We start from the raw sequence: 15,286 nt of genomic DNA, 5'->3' as shown, positions 1-15,286 counted from the left end.
ATCATAGTATAGGCACATAGAAAACACTAAATGAGTATTTTCAAAAACAGCTTCCCTTTATTTATTTCTGAGTTTCATGAAACCAATAGTTTGTTCTGATTCTAAGTATAAATTTTTTCCTTAGTAAGTTATTTTGCATCTATTCAAATATAGTCTACTTTACTGCCTGGTCACATGGCTTTGCAAAATGTTTCTATAGTTGAGCATCTATCAGTTTGCCTTTCTACTTTTCCAAAATAGTTCATAGATATTTTACTTTACAGTTATTCTTAAGGACTGTCTTGAAATAAATCTTAATAAGACAGATCCTTGACACATGAGACTTGTACCATATACTCTTCTCACTCTGTTTTTCCTTCTATTCCATTTCCTTGTTTCTGGTATCTTAAGTCAATTTCCTATCCATTATAATACACTGTATTTAAACTCATTCTCACATTGCATTTAGTGGAGAACCTTATTCATGAGTGTTTGAAAGCAAAACAGGCTATGTTACTGGTTCTCTTTACTTACCAACATTCTATTTTATGATATTCATCAGTTTGCCTAGTTATTCCACAAACACTTACTGACCATTTTGTGTCATTCACTAGGCAAGGCTTTAGGAAAACAAGAAATGAAATATACATCCTTTGACTCAGAAGAGCTCAGAGTGAACTGGAGGGAGGACGAGACACAAATAAGGAAGCAAATTAGAAATAAACACTAAGACAGGGGTATGCACAGTCATTTGGGAGTGTAAGAAAGGGAAAAAAACAAACTTCCTTTGCTGGTTCAGAGGTTAGGTTTTTTAAGTTACCTGTACCCAGTTCTTACCTCTGCTACTTAAAGAGTTGTGTGACATAAGATTCAAAGTTCTTTCATTTATAAAGTGGGATAACCATTTCGTCTGTTCCTTATTGGGAATAGAAGAGACAAAGTGCTTAGTAAGGCATACATAACAGGCACTCATAAATGATGCATGATATTCATAGTAAGATATCATTTAGACTGGATAAGGTAGGCTCCCTGGAGGAGGTACTTGCATTGAGTCCTTAACCAATGAACAGGAAGGGGAAGAAATTAAGATGTAAAGTATCCACATTAGCACTGAGAACTTTTCATACTCCAGTCTCTACCTACCTGTGCAAACTTATCTCCCTTAACTCTCCTAAATGAGCCTCACTTCTATCCAGGCTGGTTGACTCACTGGCTTCAGAATATGCTGTAGTTATTTTCTTTTCTCTATACTGCTTAGCCCATACCTGTGCCTGTTCCTAGCAATGCCTAACCTGTATGTAAGACCAACATAAATTCCACCTTCTTGTAATTGATCAGTGTGGCCCTCATCAATGGCTCCATTCTCTGAATTTTTCCAGATTAACAGACTCCCCTCCATACTTCTTTTGCTCTGCATACATGCTCCTCATGGTCCTTAACTACCTGTACCTTTGCACTGAGACTTAACTTTACATATGATATCATACCCTCTTGGAAGATAAATTCCATGATGGCTAGACTTCATGTAATCAAGAGAAAACAGAGGAAGAATATAGTATGTTAGTCTCAGATCTATTTGGTGCATGAAGGAATAGATCAGAAAACTGTTAGCAACAGTCTCAAAGTTGAATGCAAAGCACATGACGGGTCTGCAAAAGCTTAAATACTTGGATTTAATAGGGTTTCTTGTTTTTAGATTCTCACCTTGATATGCCTGAAGCTCTATCAACAGCAAACTATAAAAACTTTCCACTGTGGATTGTGTTAGTCATTTAAGATGTCTCAAATCCTTCTGGGAACAAGGCATGATATAACAAAATAAAGGAAAGGTTGGCACTCAGCTCCTTGAACATGGCTACTATACTAGAAAGTAATATATTAAGATATGGAACAGTAGAATCAACAGATGTGGGTTAAATTCCTGGCTCCTCAAATTTACTGGCTTCATAACTTGGTCAAATTCTTAACCTTTCTGGGAGATAATTTCCTCACTAATAATGTAGATTAATCACGTACTACTCAGGGTTGCTGTGAAGATCAAATGAGGGAATATACATATAAATGTACATATACATATAACTAGAACAGTGCCAGAAAGATAGTGTTTTCTTAATTACTCATTATTAAAACACTGTACCAATCCACTAACCTTTGTAACTCCTTTAAAGAAAGTAGAAAAAGAGAGGTTGTTTTCCCTCTTCAAAGATGGTATATCCAGAGCAACTTGCTGAAACCCATGAGGCCTCAGTCCTGATCTAGGAATCCTAATCCTAACATCCAGTGTGTAGCAGGGTTGTTTTTATGACCAACCTCTACCTGCTACAGTGAAAAAAAGTTAGATTATATTCTTGTGAGACTTCTTAGAGTAACTGTATCTTTCCAACGTTAAGAACTCTTAAGTACATACAGGAAAAAGTGGGAGGCTTAGAGTCTATAATCAAGTTGGACTCCCATAGAAAGAAAAGAGAGAGTCTCTGTTCCATAAAGGATAAAAGCCAACTCTCCTAACCCTTGAAGGCATTTGAGATCGTGACCTATATGTCTGGCGATTCTTCAGGTCACCCACTGTTAGTCCAAAAAGGCAGGAACCATAACATAAGACACAGAATGGACCTAAGAATCAGGAACTCTTAGAAGTGGAAGAAACCCCCAGCCGAAGCCTCTCCTTATGCATTTGAGGAAGTACACATAAGACAGATGTCAAACTACATGCCAAGCTTCTTTTTGTCTCACCAGGTACTTGCTTCATTGTCAAAATTTCCCTATCATTTCATTATTTCCCTTGCAGTAAGCAAGACCAGTCAGAATAGGTTAATCGGCCTTGCAAAATGGGCCCAAACATAGAAATATCCAAGACTCTTGCCCGTGACAGAACACTAGCACAAAAAAGAAAAAGTAGATACATTCTTGAAGTTACCTGAAAAAATTATCAGGTCCCTGCATAGGAAGTTGTACACAAAGAATGGCAATGCTGCCTACAAACAGAAACATACACTTAGAACTAGAAGCATTTTATATTTCTTCTATAGAAAGAGCTCTACAGGATTACCAAAATTACTGGAAGTTTCCAGTGGTGATAACTGACTTAATCCCTGTGCCTCTTCATGATAATGCAGTAAGAAAAGCTGAATTACACAGTGAGACTTCTTAGAGGTACTGCCTACCAGGTAACAGTTCTAAGAGATGACAAATAGAAACTTGAACCTTTCTTGTTAACTAAACCAACCAAAGTTTAAATGACCATTTTTATCCAAATTCAATCCTAAATTTGTGGCTCTACTCTCCTAAACTCCTAAATTTATCAACTTATGAGTAACACATGAAAATCCTTAGGAAAATTAAATAAATCACTCAGTGAATAAATCCATTCATTTTGAATAAGTGCACATACGTCTAGAAACTAAACCACTTTTGGATGAAATATATTAGCTAGATATAAATAGTCTTCTTATTTAGTCCCTTGAAATTTGTCCTAACTTCAATGACTCAGAAAAATGCTAACACTACAAACTTTAGATCTGCAAAATCAACAGGACCAGAAAATTGAGTGAATGGTGAAATGAACATTAACACTGTTATGCAAATACCAAAAAAAGGTGAAGTGATATTATTCTGAACTTTAAAAGTATTTGGTGACTAGAACATGCAAAACGACATCAGAGTTCTGCTCTGCTCTAGTCAGGAGATCCTGAAAATACTGTGGATGCCATAGCCAAAGGACTATATCAAAGTACACTAATTCTTAAGCAAGAGATAAGATTATCATCACAAGAGAGCTAACTAAGGAAGAAATGGAACAGGAGTACAACTGATGCCTTTAAATACTTGGTGGGGCAATCAGAAAAGGAACTATCATTGTTTTAATTGGCCCTAGGAAAAGAACAAGTACTAATGAATTAAAAGTACAGAAACATAGATTTTGGCTTAACAATAATTCTCCATGTTGGCCTCAAAAGTCAATAAATATTGAGTTGGAAAGGAGAAACTTACCTAAAATTGGAAAAGTGAATCTAAGAGACTCGGGCATGTTGAATGAGCTTTTGACAAAAGTTGAGGAGCTCATATGGAGCATGACACCAAATCATGCAGACTAACAATGACATATATTCTCATAAGTCGACTTCCAAAAAGACAAAGTATGGATGATTCTGAAAGCCATACATTATGAAGAATAATCTATGAATGGTGATCAAGCTATTGCAAATTTCCAGAGAAGATGATATACTATTCTAGGTAGTGGTGGTGGAAACAGAAAGGAGTGGAAGGCTTACAGAAACATTTCAGAGTACTTGATGACTTATTCGAGATTCTTAGAATAACAGTATTTAACAGGATTTACTGTGTTAATCTAACCATTCATCTATTAACAATAACTGCAATAGCAGCAAACACATAGTGCTTACCAGGTGTCAATGTTCTGTTTACATAAATAACTCATTTCATTCTCATAACTCTGCTAAGTATACTATTCTGTTATCATGAACATTATACAGATAAGAAACTAAGCCTTATATCAGTAATGATCATCAGCCAATAAATATCAAGGAACTAGTAAGAGATTAAATAGCACATCTGGATCTACATAAACCCAAAACTAAAGCTCTTACTCCAAACTCTAGAAAGCGATAAAAGAAAGGCAAGAAAATCCAAGGCAGGCAGCATATAGTAATGTTAAGAGCCCAGTCGAGAGTAAAGCGTCACGGGGGAAGTGGACTGTAGGGGTTTAAATGAGGATCTGGCAGTATCAGAATAACATAACGCGCTTGCTTAAAGACTAAAGAAAGAAAATACCCAAACAAAAAAACCCCACCTTCATTGAATCCACATTCCTAGAGCTGGGACCTAGGATTTAACGTTTTTTTTAAAGCAAAACCAAAAAACCCGCGTTTAATTTTGGGGTAGCACCAGGTTTAAGAACTGCAGTAACAGATCTTTAAGGTCTCTGTCTGCTTTAACATTCTAGCTAACACTCTAAATGAGTTTTCCAGAAATGAAAGGAAGCGGGGAGGGATACTAGCACCAAGAAAACGGCTGTGCATTTACAGTCCACACCATTTATGCTCCCATTTTTACTGAACAGTCTCTCATAGGAACAGGGATAGAGCTGGCAATGGAAGGAAGGATGCGGTGTTCACAGTATGCTGGCTAAAAAGCAAGCTTCCCCCCAGAATTTACTAGTACCAGTAGCAGAAATAAACCCTTCCAGTCTGTCAATACATGTGGTAATTTGACTGAAAAATGGTATGGTTTCTTCAGATCTGTGTCTGGCTAACACTGAATGCCAATATATTCTTCTATGTGTTCGCAGGCGTTGCAGGAAACCTCTAGGTTGGCGCCTGCCTGCTAAGCTAAATGAATCTGGCCCAGCAGAAAAGGTGCTTGCTTCGCAATTACAGCCTCACCTACCCTACTCCCGGGGATGTCCTGTTTCGCACATACCTGAGGGTCCTCTGGTAAGATTGATGTTTTCCTCAGTGACCAAATAATCCACTCTTCCATTCATGTTTTACTGCTTGTCTAGCTACCCACTTGGGTCAGCTAGGGACTCGCACAGGTGAAGGTGAACCAACCTCTAGCGGCGGCCACACCGCCCTTTCGGTTTCCGCTGCTGCCGGACCGGAAGAGGAAGCCGGGAGCGTTAGGAGCGCCAGGGATTCTGGGAGTCGTGGTTCCAGCCGTCGTTGCGTTGTCTCGTCTCGCCCACTCCTCAAAGCGAACTGTGAGATGAACAAGAAGCAGAGGAAAAATAAAACTTCTCTCTCTGCAATAGTATGTACAGCTTGGAGTAGGGCGCTTAGGCCAGCTCCCGCGGTGACGGCAGATGAGGCACGATCTTCTTTGATATTTTTACATTTCAAAGAGTGGCCTCCCAGGACCTTAAGGAAAACTTGGGGCTGTACCTGCCTTGAGAGGCTTATTTCGCTTTTAAAACGGTTTATATACATATAAAAGGGACAGAGGAAGGGTTTTTAATTACAAGTTTGCTCAAGAAAAAAGTGATAGGAGTAAAAGTCTCTTCCTTGTGGTAACAGGGAAAAAATTTTAATGTTTCACACTTTTCAGTAAGAAAGACTAGGATGAACTAGCTGTGATTTCAGCCCAGCCTTCCTAACGTTTGAGGTAGAATTCCAAAACAGGGATTGAATGAACTTTCAGGGGTCAAAAACTCAGAAAGCCTTAAAGGGCCAAGAAGGTGACCTAAATGTGGGAAACAACCTGGAGTTAGACCTCAGGGATTGGTGAGGACCCTGGTAGACTGAAAAGTGCAGTTTCAATTAAGAATCAAATTTAGATTAAATAGTGAAACCAGATGCTACTGTTTACCAAACCAGCAAAAAAGAGGCAGAATCAGCAGGAAGGCCTCTTTTTTGCTAATCCTCAAAGAAGTTAATACAGAGTAGTTGGAAAGAACATGAGGTGATGTCAGAAAACCTGGTCTAAAGTTTCATTCCCATCTTCTTCCAGTTCTCTGGCTTTGAACAGGTAACCTAACATCTGTGTTTCCCCATCTAACAAAGGACATGATAATAGATCTTTAAAAGGTTGTTGAAAGGATTAAATGAAATTCCAAAAATTGCTTCTTGACTTCATACTCAGAGTCATTACACCTACACTTCCAAACTTCCTCAGTATATTTTGGTTGAATGAGTGAACAAAATGATCATAATAAAAAGCAGGGTATCATAAGTGAAAAAAGGTTAAGTAAGTGACCTTGAAACACCAAGAGAGAAGAGATCAAATAGGAATGGGAAAAGAAAGTCAAAACAGTCATCAATAAATTTGGAGCAAGCAAACAAGACAAAATAGAAACAAACTCATAGATAGAAGAAACAAACTGTTGATTACCACAGGTAGGAAGGGCTTGGGGGACATGTGAAATAGGTGAAGGAATTAAGAGGTACAGACTTCCAGTTATAAAATTATCAGGGGAATGTAATGTACAGCATAGGGAATATAGTCAATATTATAATAACTTTGTATAGTGACAAATGGTAACTACACTATTTGCATAGTGACAAGTGGCAACTAAGTGGTTTCATATGGAATCACTATGATGTACACCTGAAATAATAGGATACTGTATGTCAGTTATATGTCAAAATTAATTAATTAATTTGGAAGGTAATAAACAACAAAATCTTTTGTAGACTACTGAGTGGTAAATCACTAATCTGTACCTGGGAAAATTGCCCTTTTCATCTGAAAACACAGCTTCAAAAGAAACACATAGAACAGTAAAATAAAAAGGGTCATCAAATAAGTTCAGGAAATGCTGATATTAAATGGACAGAGTCAGCATGTAAATTGCCTTTACACTTTTATTATAAGTATAGTTTTTAAGAATTAGGAAACTTAAAATCTACGAAGGCAGAAAACAGGCAATAGGGGTTTCCACTTAAAAGAAAACAATTGAGAAAAATCATGGAATCAGGATAGCCATGGAGAATGGGACACAGAATCTGTGACACTGAAAAAGTGGGCTAGAAACAGATCATGAAGGAGCACTATATGCAATAGGCTAAGAGGGAAGTTTGTTTCTCTCACATTAAAGAACTCTGGAAATAGACAGTACAGGGCTGATATGAAGGCTCCTCAGTCAACAGGACCCAGGTTTGTTCTAGCTTTCTGTTCCCCTCTCTAACCCCCATCTCTGAAGTGTGGCCTTTGCTTCATGGTCCAAGATGTTAAGATGGGTTTTAGAACTTCATCCATCATATCCACATTCCAAGAAAGCAGTGAAGAATAGGCAACGAAAGCTCCATATCCTTATGGAGAGTTCTTGGAAGTTTCGTATACTTCTTATAACTCATTGGCCAGAAACCTGGTCACTGTTTCTACTTAACTGTAAGAGAGGGCTAGGGTATGTTATATTTTAATGGGATGGAAATGTGCCAACTGAAAAATCAGGGTTACTATTATAGAAGGTGAGAATGGATATTGGGAGGCCATTGGTAGTCTCCAACACAAGAAGTGACACTTTCTGCCTGAAGTAGCCTTTTTGTTTAAGGCCTTATGACCTTGAAATATAATAAAAGTAAGAAACTTGGTGGCCTTAACATACAATTTATGAGATCAGTGGAAACACACCTTGAGGCACGTTACTAACACCTTGCTTTGTTTTTTGTGCATTTCATGTCATACATTCACTTTGTCTTTCCAATCTCCTGTCTGCTGCTGCTCCCTCCTCCTTCAATATTTTATTCTGTCAGCCTCTCTGATGACCATCTTATGGATGTGTTTGTATTTAGGACTTATCCACCTCTCCTTTGATATGCCATTTGTTTCCAATTGCTGTCCTGTAACTGACCTCTTTGGTTTCAAACTCTTGCATATTTTGTATTTTCTATGCTTCCTTAGGTGATTAAACCTCTTTCTGATTGACACAATTTTTACTCTGTTGTGTTATTACATTTAAACAGATGGTTGTTTGTTAGGGCTATCACAGACTGGATGGCTTAAACAACAGGCATTTATTTACTCACAGTTCTGGAGGCTGGAAGTCCCAGATCAAGGTGTTGTCAGTGTCAGTTTCTTCCCAGGATTCTCTCTTGCCTTGTAGATGTCTGTTTTCTGCCTCTGTCTTCACATGATCTTTCCTATGAGTGTGCATGTATATATCCAGACATCCTCTTCTTAGAAGGATATGGGCCTTATTGGTTTAGGTTTCATCCTAAAGATCTCATTTTAAATTAACTACCTCTTTAAATACCTTATCACCACATATAGTTATATTCTGAGGCTCTAAGCATTAGGGCTTCAAAATATGAATTTTGTGGGGACACAGTTCATCTGTAACACAGATTATAGTGAAGTCTTATAGATTTTGGAACTGTTCCTTATCTTTAAAATATTGCATATCTCTGTTCTGGCCCAATACATGTTGGTTTTACAGTTTAACCCTAAAGTAGTATTATTTATTTAATTTCCAAGTTCTTGGGGTAAATTTCACTGCAGGCCCCAACTGTTGATAACAACAAGGAGTTTACAGTTATTTCATTCTCTAGCAGCCTTTTTGATTGGTACTCTCCATTCTTTTCTATATATATATATATACACCCTCCTCAAAAGAAGTCTAATTGAGTTCCTTGGCTGTAAATGCTATTATTATGCCAGCCCTCACCTCTTCACTGAACATCACTCTTATGTAACCCAGTTGTCTACCTGTCATCTCAAGATTTGGATGTCTAAACAGCATCTTAAATTACTATGATGAAAATAGAATTCCTAATTCCCATACCCTATACCTATACCTCCTTTAGTCTTTCTCCTTTCTTGGGTAACTTTGTTTACTCAGTTCAAATAAAAATCTTCAGGACCATTCTTGATTCCATTCTTTCCCTCATACCCCACATTCAACCCATGAAAAAGCTCAGTTGTCTTTATGTACTAAAAAATATAGCCTGTATTGACCATCTCTGTTACTACCATCTTATTCCAACCCACCAATATCTACTGCTTAGATGTCTAATATTCTTTCTAACAGTTTGCCCTGCTGCCACTCCCAACCCCCAATCCATTCTTCCCATAGCAGTTGGAGCAATACTGCAAAAATGTAAGTAAAAGCATTTCATGCCCCTGCTTGAAATCCTTCAATCAATACCATGTGATGTAGAATTTAGTCCAAGTCCTTAAGAGTGCCCACAAAATTGCACATAATCTGGCCTCTGTCTAGCCCTCTAATTCATCTACTCCACAACTCCCTTCCTTTCCCCCACTCACTACTTTGCATCTTCCATGACTTTCTCTCTATTCCTCAAATAAACTTGTCTTTGCTTTAGATGTTTGCATTTGCTGTACCATCTGCCTGCACTCCTTCTTGTTCAGTACCATATCTCTTATACCTAGAAGAGTTGGCAGCAAATAGTAGGCCATCAGTGGTTGAATGCATTTCAGTGATGATGAAACTTAAACTCAGTGACTTGCTGAAGGTCACACTGAAGTTATCATTTGCTCTCTCATCACCTGCTGCTCCTAATAGTGTCCTAGCTCTAATTGCCTGTGTTCCTTTTAGCTCTTCCCACTGATGGTCGTTATGCCTCAAAATGAATCCAGAATGTTTGCCTCCAAAAGGTAGTCTCATTTATTTCAGACTGCCAAAAGATAATTTGGTGCCTTTGGTAACAACTGGTTAAATTACATAATTACATAGTCTGTATCTTTGTTTGCAGCTTTTATATACACTGGCAACTGTCTCTTTAAAATTAGAACTTGTTACTTCTGGTATCTACTGACACCATTTTATTCTTTCATGGTAATTGGCCTTATCAGATACTGCTATTGGGAAATGAAACCTTGTTGTTCCAATATCAGACCCAGATGTATGATCACTTGCTTCTTAAATGTGCTGTTTTTCCCTTTTGGAGAGAGTTGGCCTGCCTAGCATATTCAGTCATCATTCCACAGACTGCCTTTGCAACAATTGATATGGATGTGATATTTTTATGACCTTATGAAATGGATTGTCAATATTTATTTTAAAAAATTAGCTACCTATATAATTATGTTGTTTCCCTCCTATATAATCCTTCACAATTTCTCTGGATTGGTCCACCTTTTTTAGTCACCTGACTGGTTTCTATGTTAAGTGGTTAATAAAATTTGACATGTTGAGGGATTAAAGATGGCGGCGTGAGAGGTGAGACAGAGGCTTCCTCCTAAAACCACATATAATATGAAAATATAATTAATACAACTAATCCTGAAAGAGCAACAGGAAAGAGGACTGTGCCAGACTGCATACACCTGGAGAAAAGAGCAGACCTCATGGAACAGGGTAACATACCAAAGCTGTGGCCTGGTGGGACCCAAGCCCTTCCCCCACTCCAGCTCACTAGTGGGAGGAAGAGAAACAGAGCCGGGAGGGAGTGGAGGCATGGGACTGCTGAATACCTAACTCTGGAGATCTGCTCTGGAAGCACAACCCTACATTTCATGGTGCTTTCATGATACTCTCGTGATTAGGGGATTGGAAAGCTAAGACAGGCAGAATTCCTGGAGAGAATGAAATTCCAGTCACTTGTGGAAAGCAGGGATCCCTATCCAGCTGCTCTGAGACAAAAGAGAGGCAGGCAGTCTGAGGACTTCCTAACAATGAAGCCCTTAGTAAGAGGGCTGCTAAAGGGGCAAGGATTGCACAGAGTTTACTGCTCAGGAGAAAGGACAGGTACACAAAATTGTCTGGGTGCACTCTGCTCAGCAGGTTGGGAGCTTTCACGATCTTCAGGTGCTCCAGCTCCCTGGCTGGTGACACAGCTTCAAAGACCCCTCCATGATACACAGCCTACTGCACCTTTCTCCTGGCCAGCCCCACCTGGCTTGCAAACCGGCAAACCCTACCCTGGCATTAGGCCAGCCAGAGGGAAGATCTGTCTACAGCAACTACAAACGCAAAGCATAGAGGCTTATATCTGTGTGCTCGGCACACTGGTTCAGCCAGTGGAGACAGGCAGAGCAGCCGGGAAACAGGAAACAGCTCTTTCCTCACCCCAGGCACAAATACTACTCCCCTGTGACCCCCAACATTGCTTCAGGAGCTGAGCAGCTCCAGAGAGTAGAGCTTCTGGACACTAGAGGGCGCCATATACAAATATGAAATGCCAAAGGAACCTGGTTCAAAGTAAAATTATTAATACAACTCCTGAGAAAGATTTAAATGACATCAACCTCATGAATCTTCCTGAAAGGGAGTTCAAAATAAAGATCATTAACATGCTCATGGAGGTACAGAAAGATATTCAAGAACTCAGGAATGAATTCTGGTCGAAGATCTAATCACTGAAGAGCACAATGGAGAGTATTAAAAGCAGATTAGATACAGTGGAGGAGAGGATAAATGAAATAGAAACTAGAGAAGAGGAATACAAAGAAGCTGAGGGACAGAGAGAAAAAAGAATCTCTAAGAATGAAAGAATATTGAGAGAACTGTGTGACCAATCCAAAAGGAACAATATTCGCATTATAGGGGTACCAGAAGAAGGAGAGAGAGAAAAAGGGATAGAAAGTGTCCTTGAGAAGGTAATTGCTGAAAACTTCCCCAATCTGGGGAAGGAGATAGTCTCTCAGGCCATGGAGATCCACAGATCTCCCAACATAAGGGACCCAAGGAAGACAACACCAAGACATATAGTAATTAAAATGGCAAAGATCAAGGATAAGGACAGACTACTAAAAGCAGCCAGAGAGAGAAATAAGATCACATACAAAGGAAAGCCCATCAGGCTAGCATCAGTCTTCTCAGCAGAAACCTTACAGGCCACAAGGGAGTGACATGATGTATTTAATGCCATGAAGCAGAAGGGCCTGGAACCAAGATTCCTTTATCCGGCAAGATTATCATTTAAATTTGAAGGAGGGATTAAACAATTTCCAGATAAGCAAAAGCTGAGAGAATTTACCTCCCACAAACTGTCTCTACAGTGTTTTTTGGAGGGACTGCTATAGATGGAAGTGTTCCTAAGGTTTAATAGCTGTCACCAGAGGCAATAAAACCACAGTAAAGAAAGTAGAACAGCTAATTACTAAATAAATGCAAAATTAAATTAACTATCCCCAAAGTCAATCAAGAGATAGGCAAAGAGTACAGAATATGATACCTAATATATAAAGAATGGAGGAAGAAGAAAAAGGAAGAGAAAAAAACAGAACCTTTAGATGTATTTGTAATAGAATATTGAGTGAGTTAAGTTAGACTCTTAGATAGTAAGGAAGTTAACATTGAACCTTTGGTAACCACAAATCTAAAGCCTGCATGGCAACCAGTACATACCTATCAATAATCACCCTAAATGTAAATGGTCTGAATGCACCAATCAAAAGACATAGAGTCACCAAATGGATAAAAAAACAAGACCCATCTATATGCTGCCTACAAGTGACTCACTTCAAACCCAAAGACATATGCAGACTAAATGTGAAGGGATGGAAAAAGATATTTCATGCAACTAACAGGGAGAAAAAAGCAGGAGTTGTAGTACTTATATCAGACAAAATAGACTTCAAAACAAAGAAAGTAACAAGAGACAAGAAGGACATTACATAATGATAAAGGGGTCAGTCCAACAAGAGGATATAACTATTATAAATATCTATGCACCCAACACAGGATATCCTACATATGTGAAACAAATACTTTCAGAATTAAAGGGGGAAATAGAAGGCAATTCATTCATTTTAGGAGACTTCAACACACCACTCTAAAGGACATATCAACCAGCAGAAAATAAGTAAAGAGACAGAGGCACTGAACAATGTATTAGAACAGATGGACCTAACTAATGGACATCTACAGAACACTTCATCGAACAGCAATAGGATACACAATCTTCTCAAGTGCACATGGAACATTTTCCAGAATACATCACATACTAGGCCACAAAAAGAGCCTCAGTAAATTCAAAAGGATTGATATAGTACCAGCCAGCTTCTCAGATCACAAATGTATGAAACTAGAAATAAATTACACAAAGAAAATGAAAAAGCCCACAAACACTTGGAGGCTTAATAATATGCTCCTAAATAATCAATGGATCAATGACCAAATAAAAACAGAGATCAAGCAATATATGGAGACAAAGGACAACAATAATTCAACACAGCAAAGTCAGTGGGACGCAGTGAAGGCCGTGCTAAGAGGGAAGTATATTGCAATAAAGGCCTACCTCAGGAAAAGAGAACAATCCCAAATGAACAGTCTAAAATCACAATTAATGAAACTAGAAAAGGAAGAACAAATGAGGCCCAAAGTCAGTAGAAGGAGGGACATAATAAATATTAGAGCATAAATAAAATTGAGAAGAATAAAACAATAGGAAGAATCAATGAAAGCAGGAGCTGGTTCTTTGAGAAAATAAACAAAATAGATAAACCCCTTGCCAGACTTATCAAGAAAAAAAGAGTCTACACACATAAACAGAATCAGAAATGAGAAAGGAAAAATCACTACAGACATCACAGAAATACAAAGAATTATGAGAGAATACTATGAAAAATTATATGGTAACAAACAGGACAACCTACAAGAAATGGCCAACTTTTTAGAAAAATACAACTAAGTCCATATGGAGGTTCCTCAAAAACTAAAAATAGAAATACCATTTGACCCAGGAATCCCATTCCTTGGAATTTACCCAAAGAATACAACATCTCAGATTCAAAAAGACATATGCACCCCTATGTTAATCACAGCACTTTTTGCAATAGCCAAGAAATGAAAGCAACCTAAGTGTCCATCAGTAGATGAATGGATAAAGAAGATGTGGTACATATACACAGTGGAATATTATTCAGTCATAAGAAGAAAACAAATCCTACCATTTGCAACAACATGGATGGAGCTAGAGGGTATTATGCTCAGGGAAATAAGGCAGGTGGAGAAAGACAAGTATCAAATGATTTCACTCATCTGTGGAGTATAAGAATAAAGAAAAAACTGAAGGAACAAAACAGCAGCAGACTCGTAGAACCCAAGAATGGACTAACAGCTCCCAAAGGAAAAGGGACTGGGGAGGATGGGTGGGAAGGGAGGGATAAGGGGGTAAAAGGGGCATTATGATTAGCATGTATAATGTAGTGAGGGGGACATGGGGAAGGCAGTATAACACAGAGAAGAGAGGTAGTGATTGTATAGCATCTTACTATGCTGATGGACAGTGACTGTAATGGGGTATGTGGTGGGGACTTGATAATAGGAGGAGTCTAGTAACCATAATGTTGTTAATATAATTGTACATTAATGATAGCAAAAAACAAGAACACAAAGTACCACAACTCATCTAATATGAAATAGATAATTCAAATAGTCTTTTATCTACTAAGGAAATTGAATTATAATTTAAAATTACCCCCAAAAGAAAATCTCCAGACACAGTTTATTTCACTGGAGAATTCTATATAACACCAATTTTATACAATTCCTTCCAGAAAATTGAAGAGCAGAGATGACTTCTAAATTCATTTTATGGAGCTAACATTACCCTGATACCAAAACCAGAAAAGGCCGTGCAAAACAAACAAACAAAAACACTAAACTAATATCCCTCATAAATATTCACACAAAAATCCTTAACAAAATACTAGCAAAAACAGAATTGGTTGGAAAAGTGGACTACAATAATAAATAAATAAGTAAATGATAAAATAATGACAAATAATAAATTTTAATAATAGAACTATTTTAATATTAAAAAAAGAACATATGGCTTACATTTCCAAGATTTAGTGGAAGAGAAATTCTCACAATAACAAATATGAAAGATTAGGAGTATTTTGGTAAAAAATATCCCAACATATATATATTGAAATTTAAATT

General features: G+C 37.9%; 1 protein-coding gene across 1 annotated transcript in view; it reads right to left on the bottom strand.

The window, feature by feature from the left end:
• SYNJ2BP (synaptojanin 2 binding protein) overlaps positions 1–5,588 on the bottom strand; it is a 34,751-nt gene extending 29,163 nt beyond the window's left edge. The window contains exon 1 of the mRNA XM_017646179.3: positions 5,419–5,588. Coding sequence (XP_017501668.1) covers positions 5,419–5,482 — 64 coding nt within the window. The 5' untranslated portion in view covers positions 5,483–5,588. The remainder of the gene's footprint in view (positions 1–5,418) is intronic.
• Positions 5,589–15,286: the final 9,698 nt, after the last annotated feature.

The sequence above is a fragment of the Manis javanica genome, chromosome 8 (assembly GCF_040802235.1).
Source record: "Manis javanica isolate MJ-LG chromosome 8, MJ_LKY, whole genome shotgun sequence".
Lineage (NCBI taxonomy): Eukaryota > Metazoa > Chordata > Mammalia > Pholidota > Manidae > Manis > Manis javanica.
The sequence above is the reverse complement of the archived record's forward strand: the minus strand, read 5'-3'. Positions and strand labels throughout refer to the sequence as shown.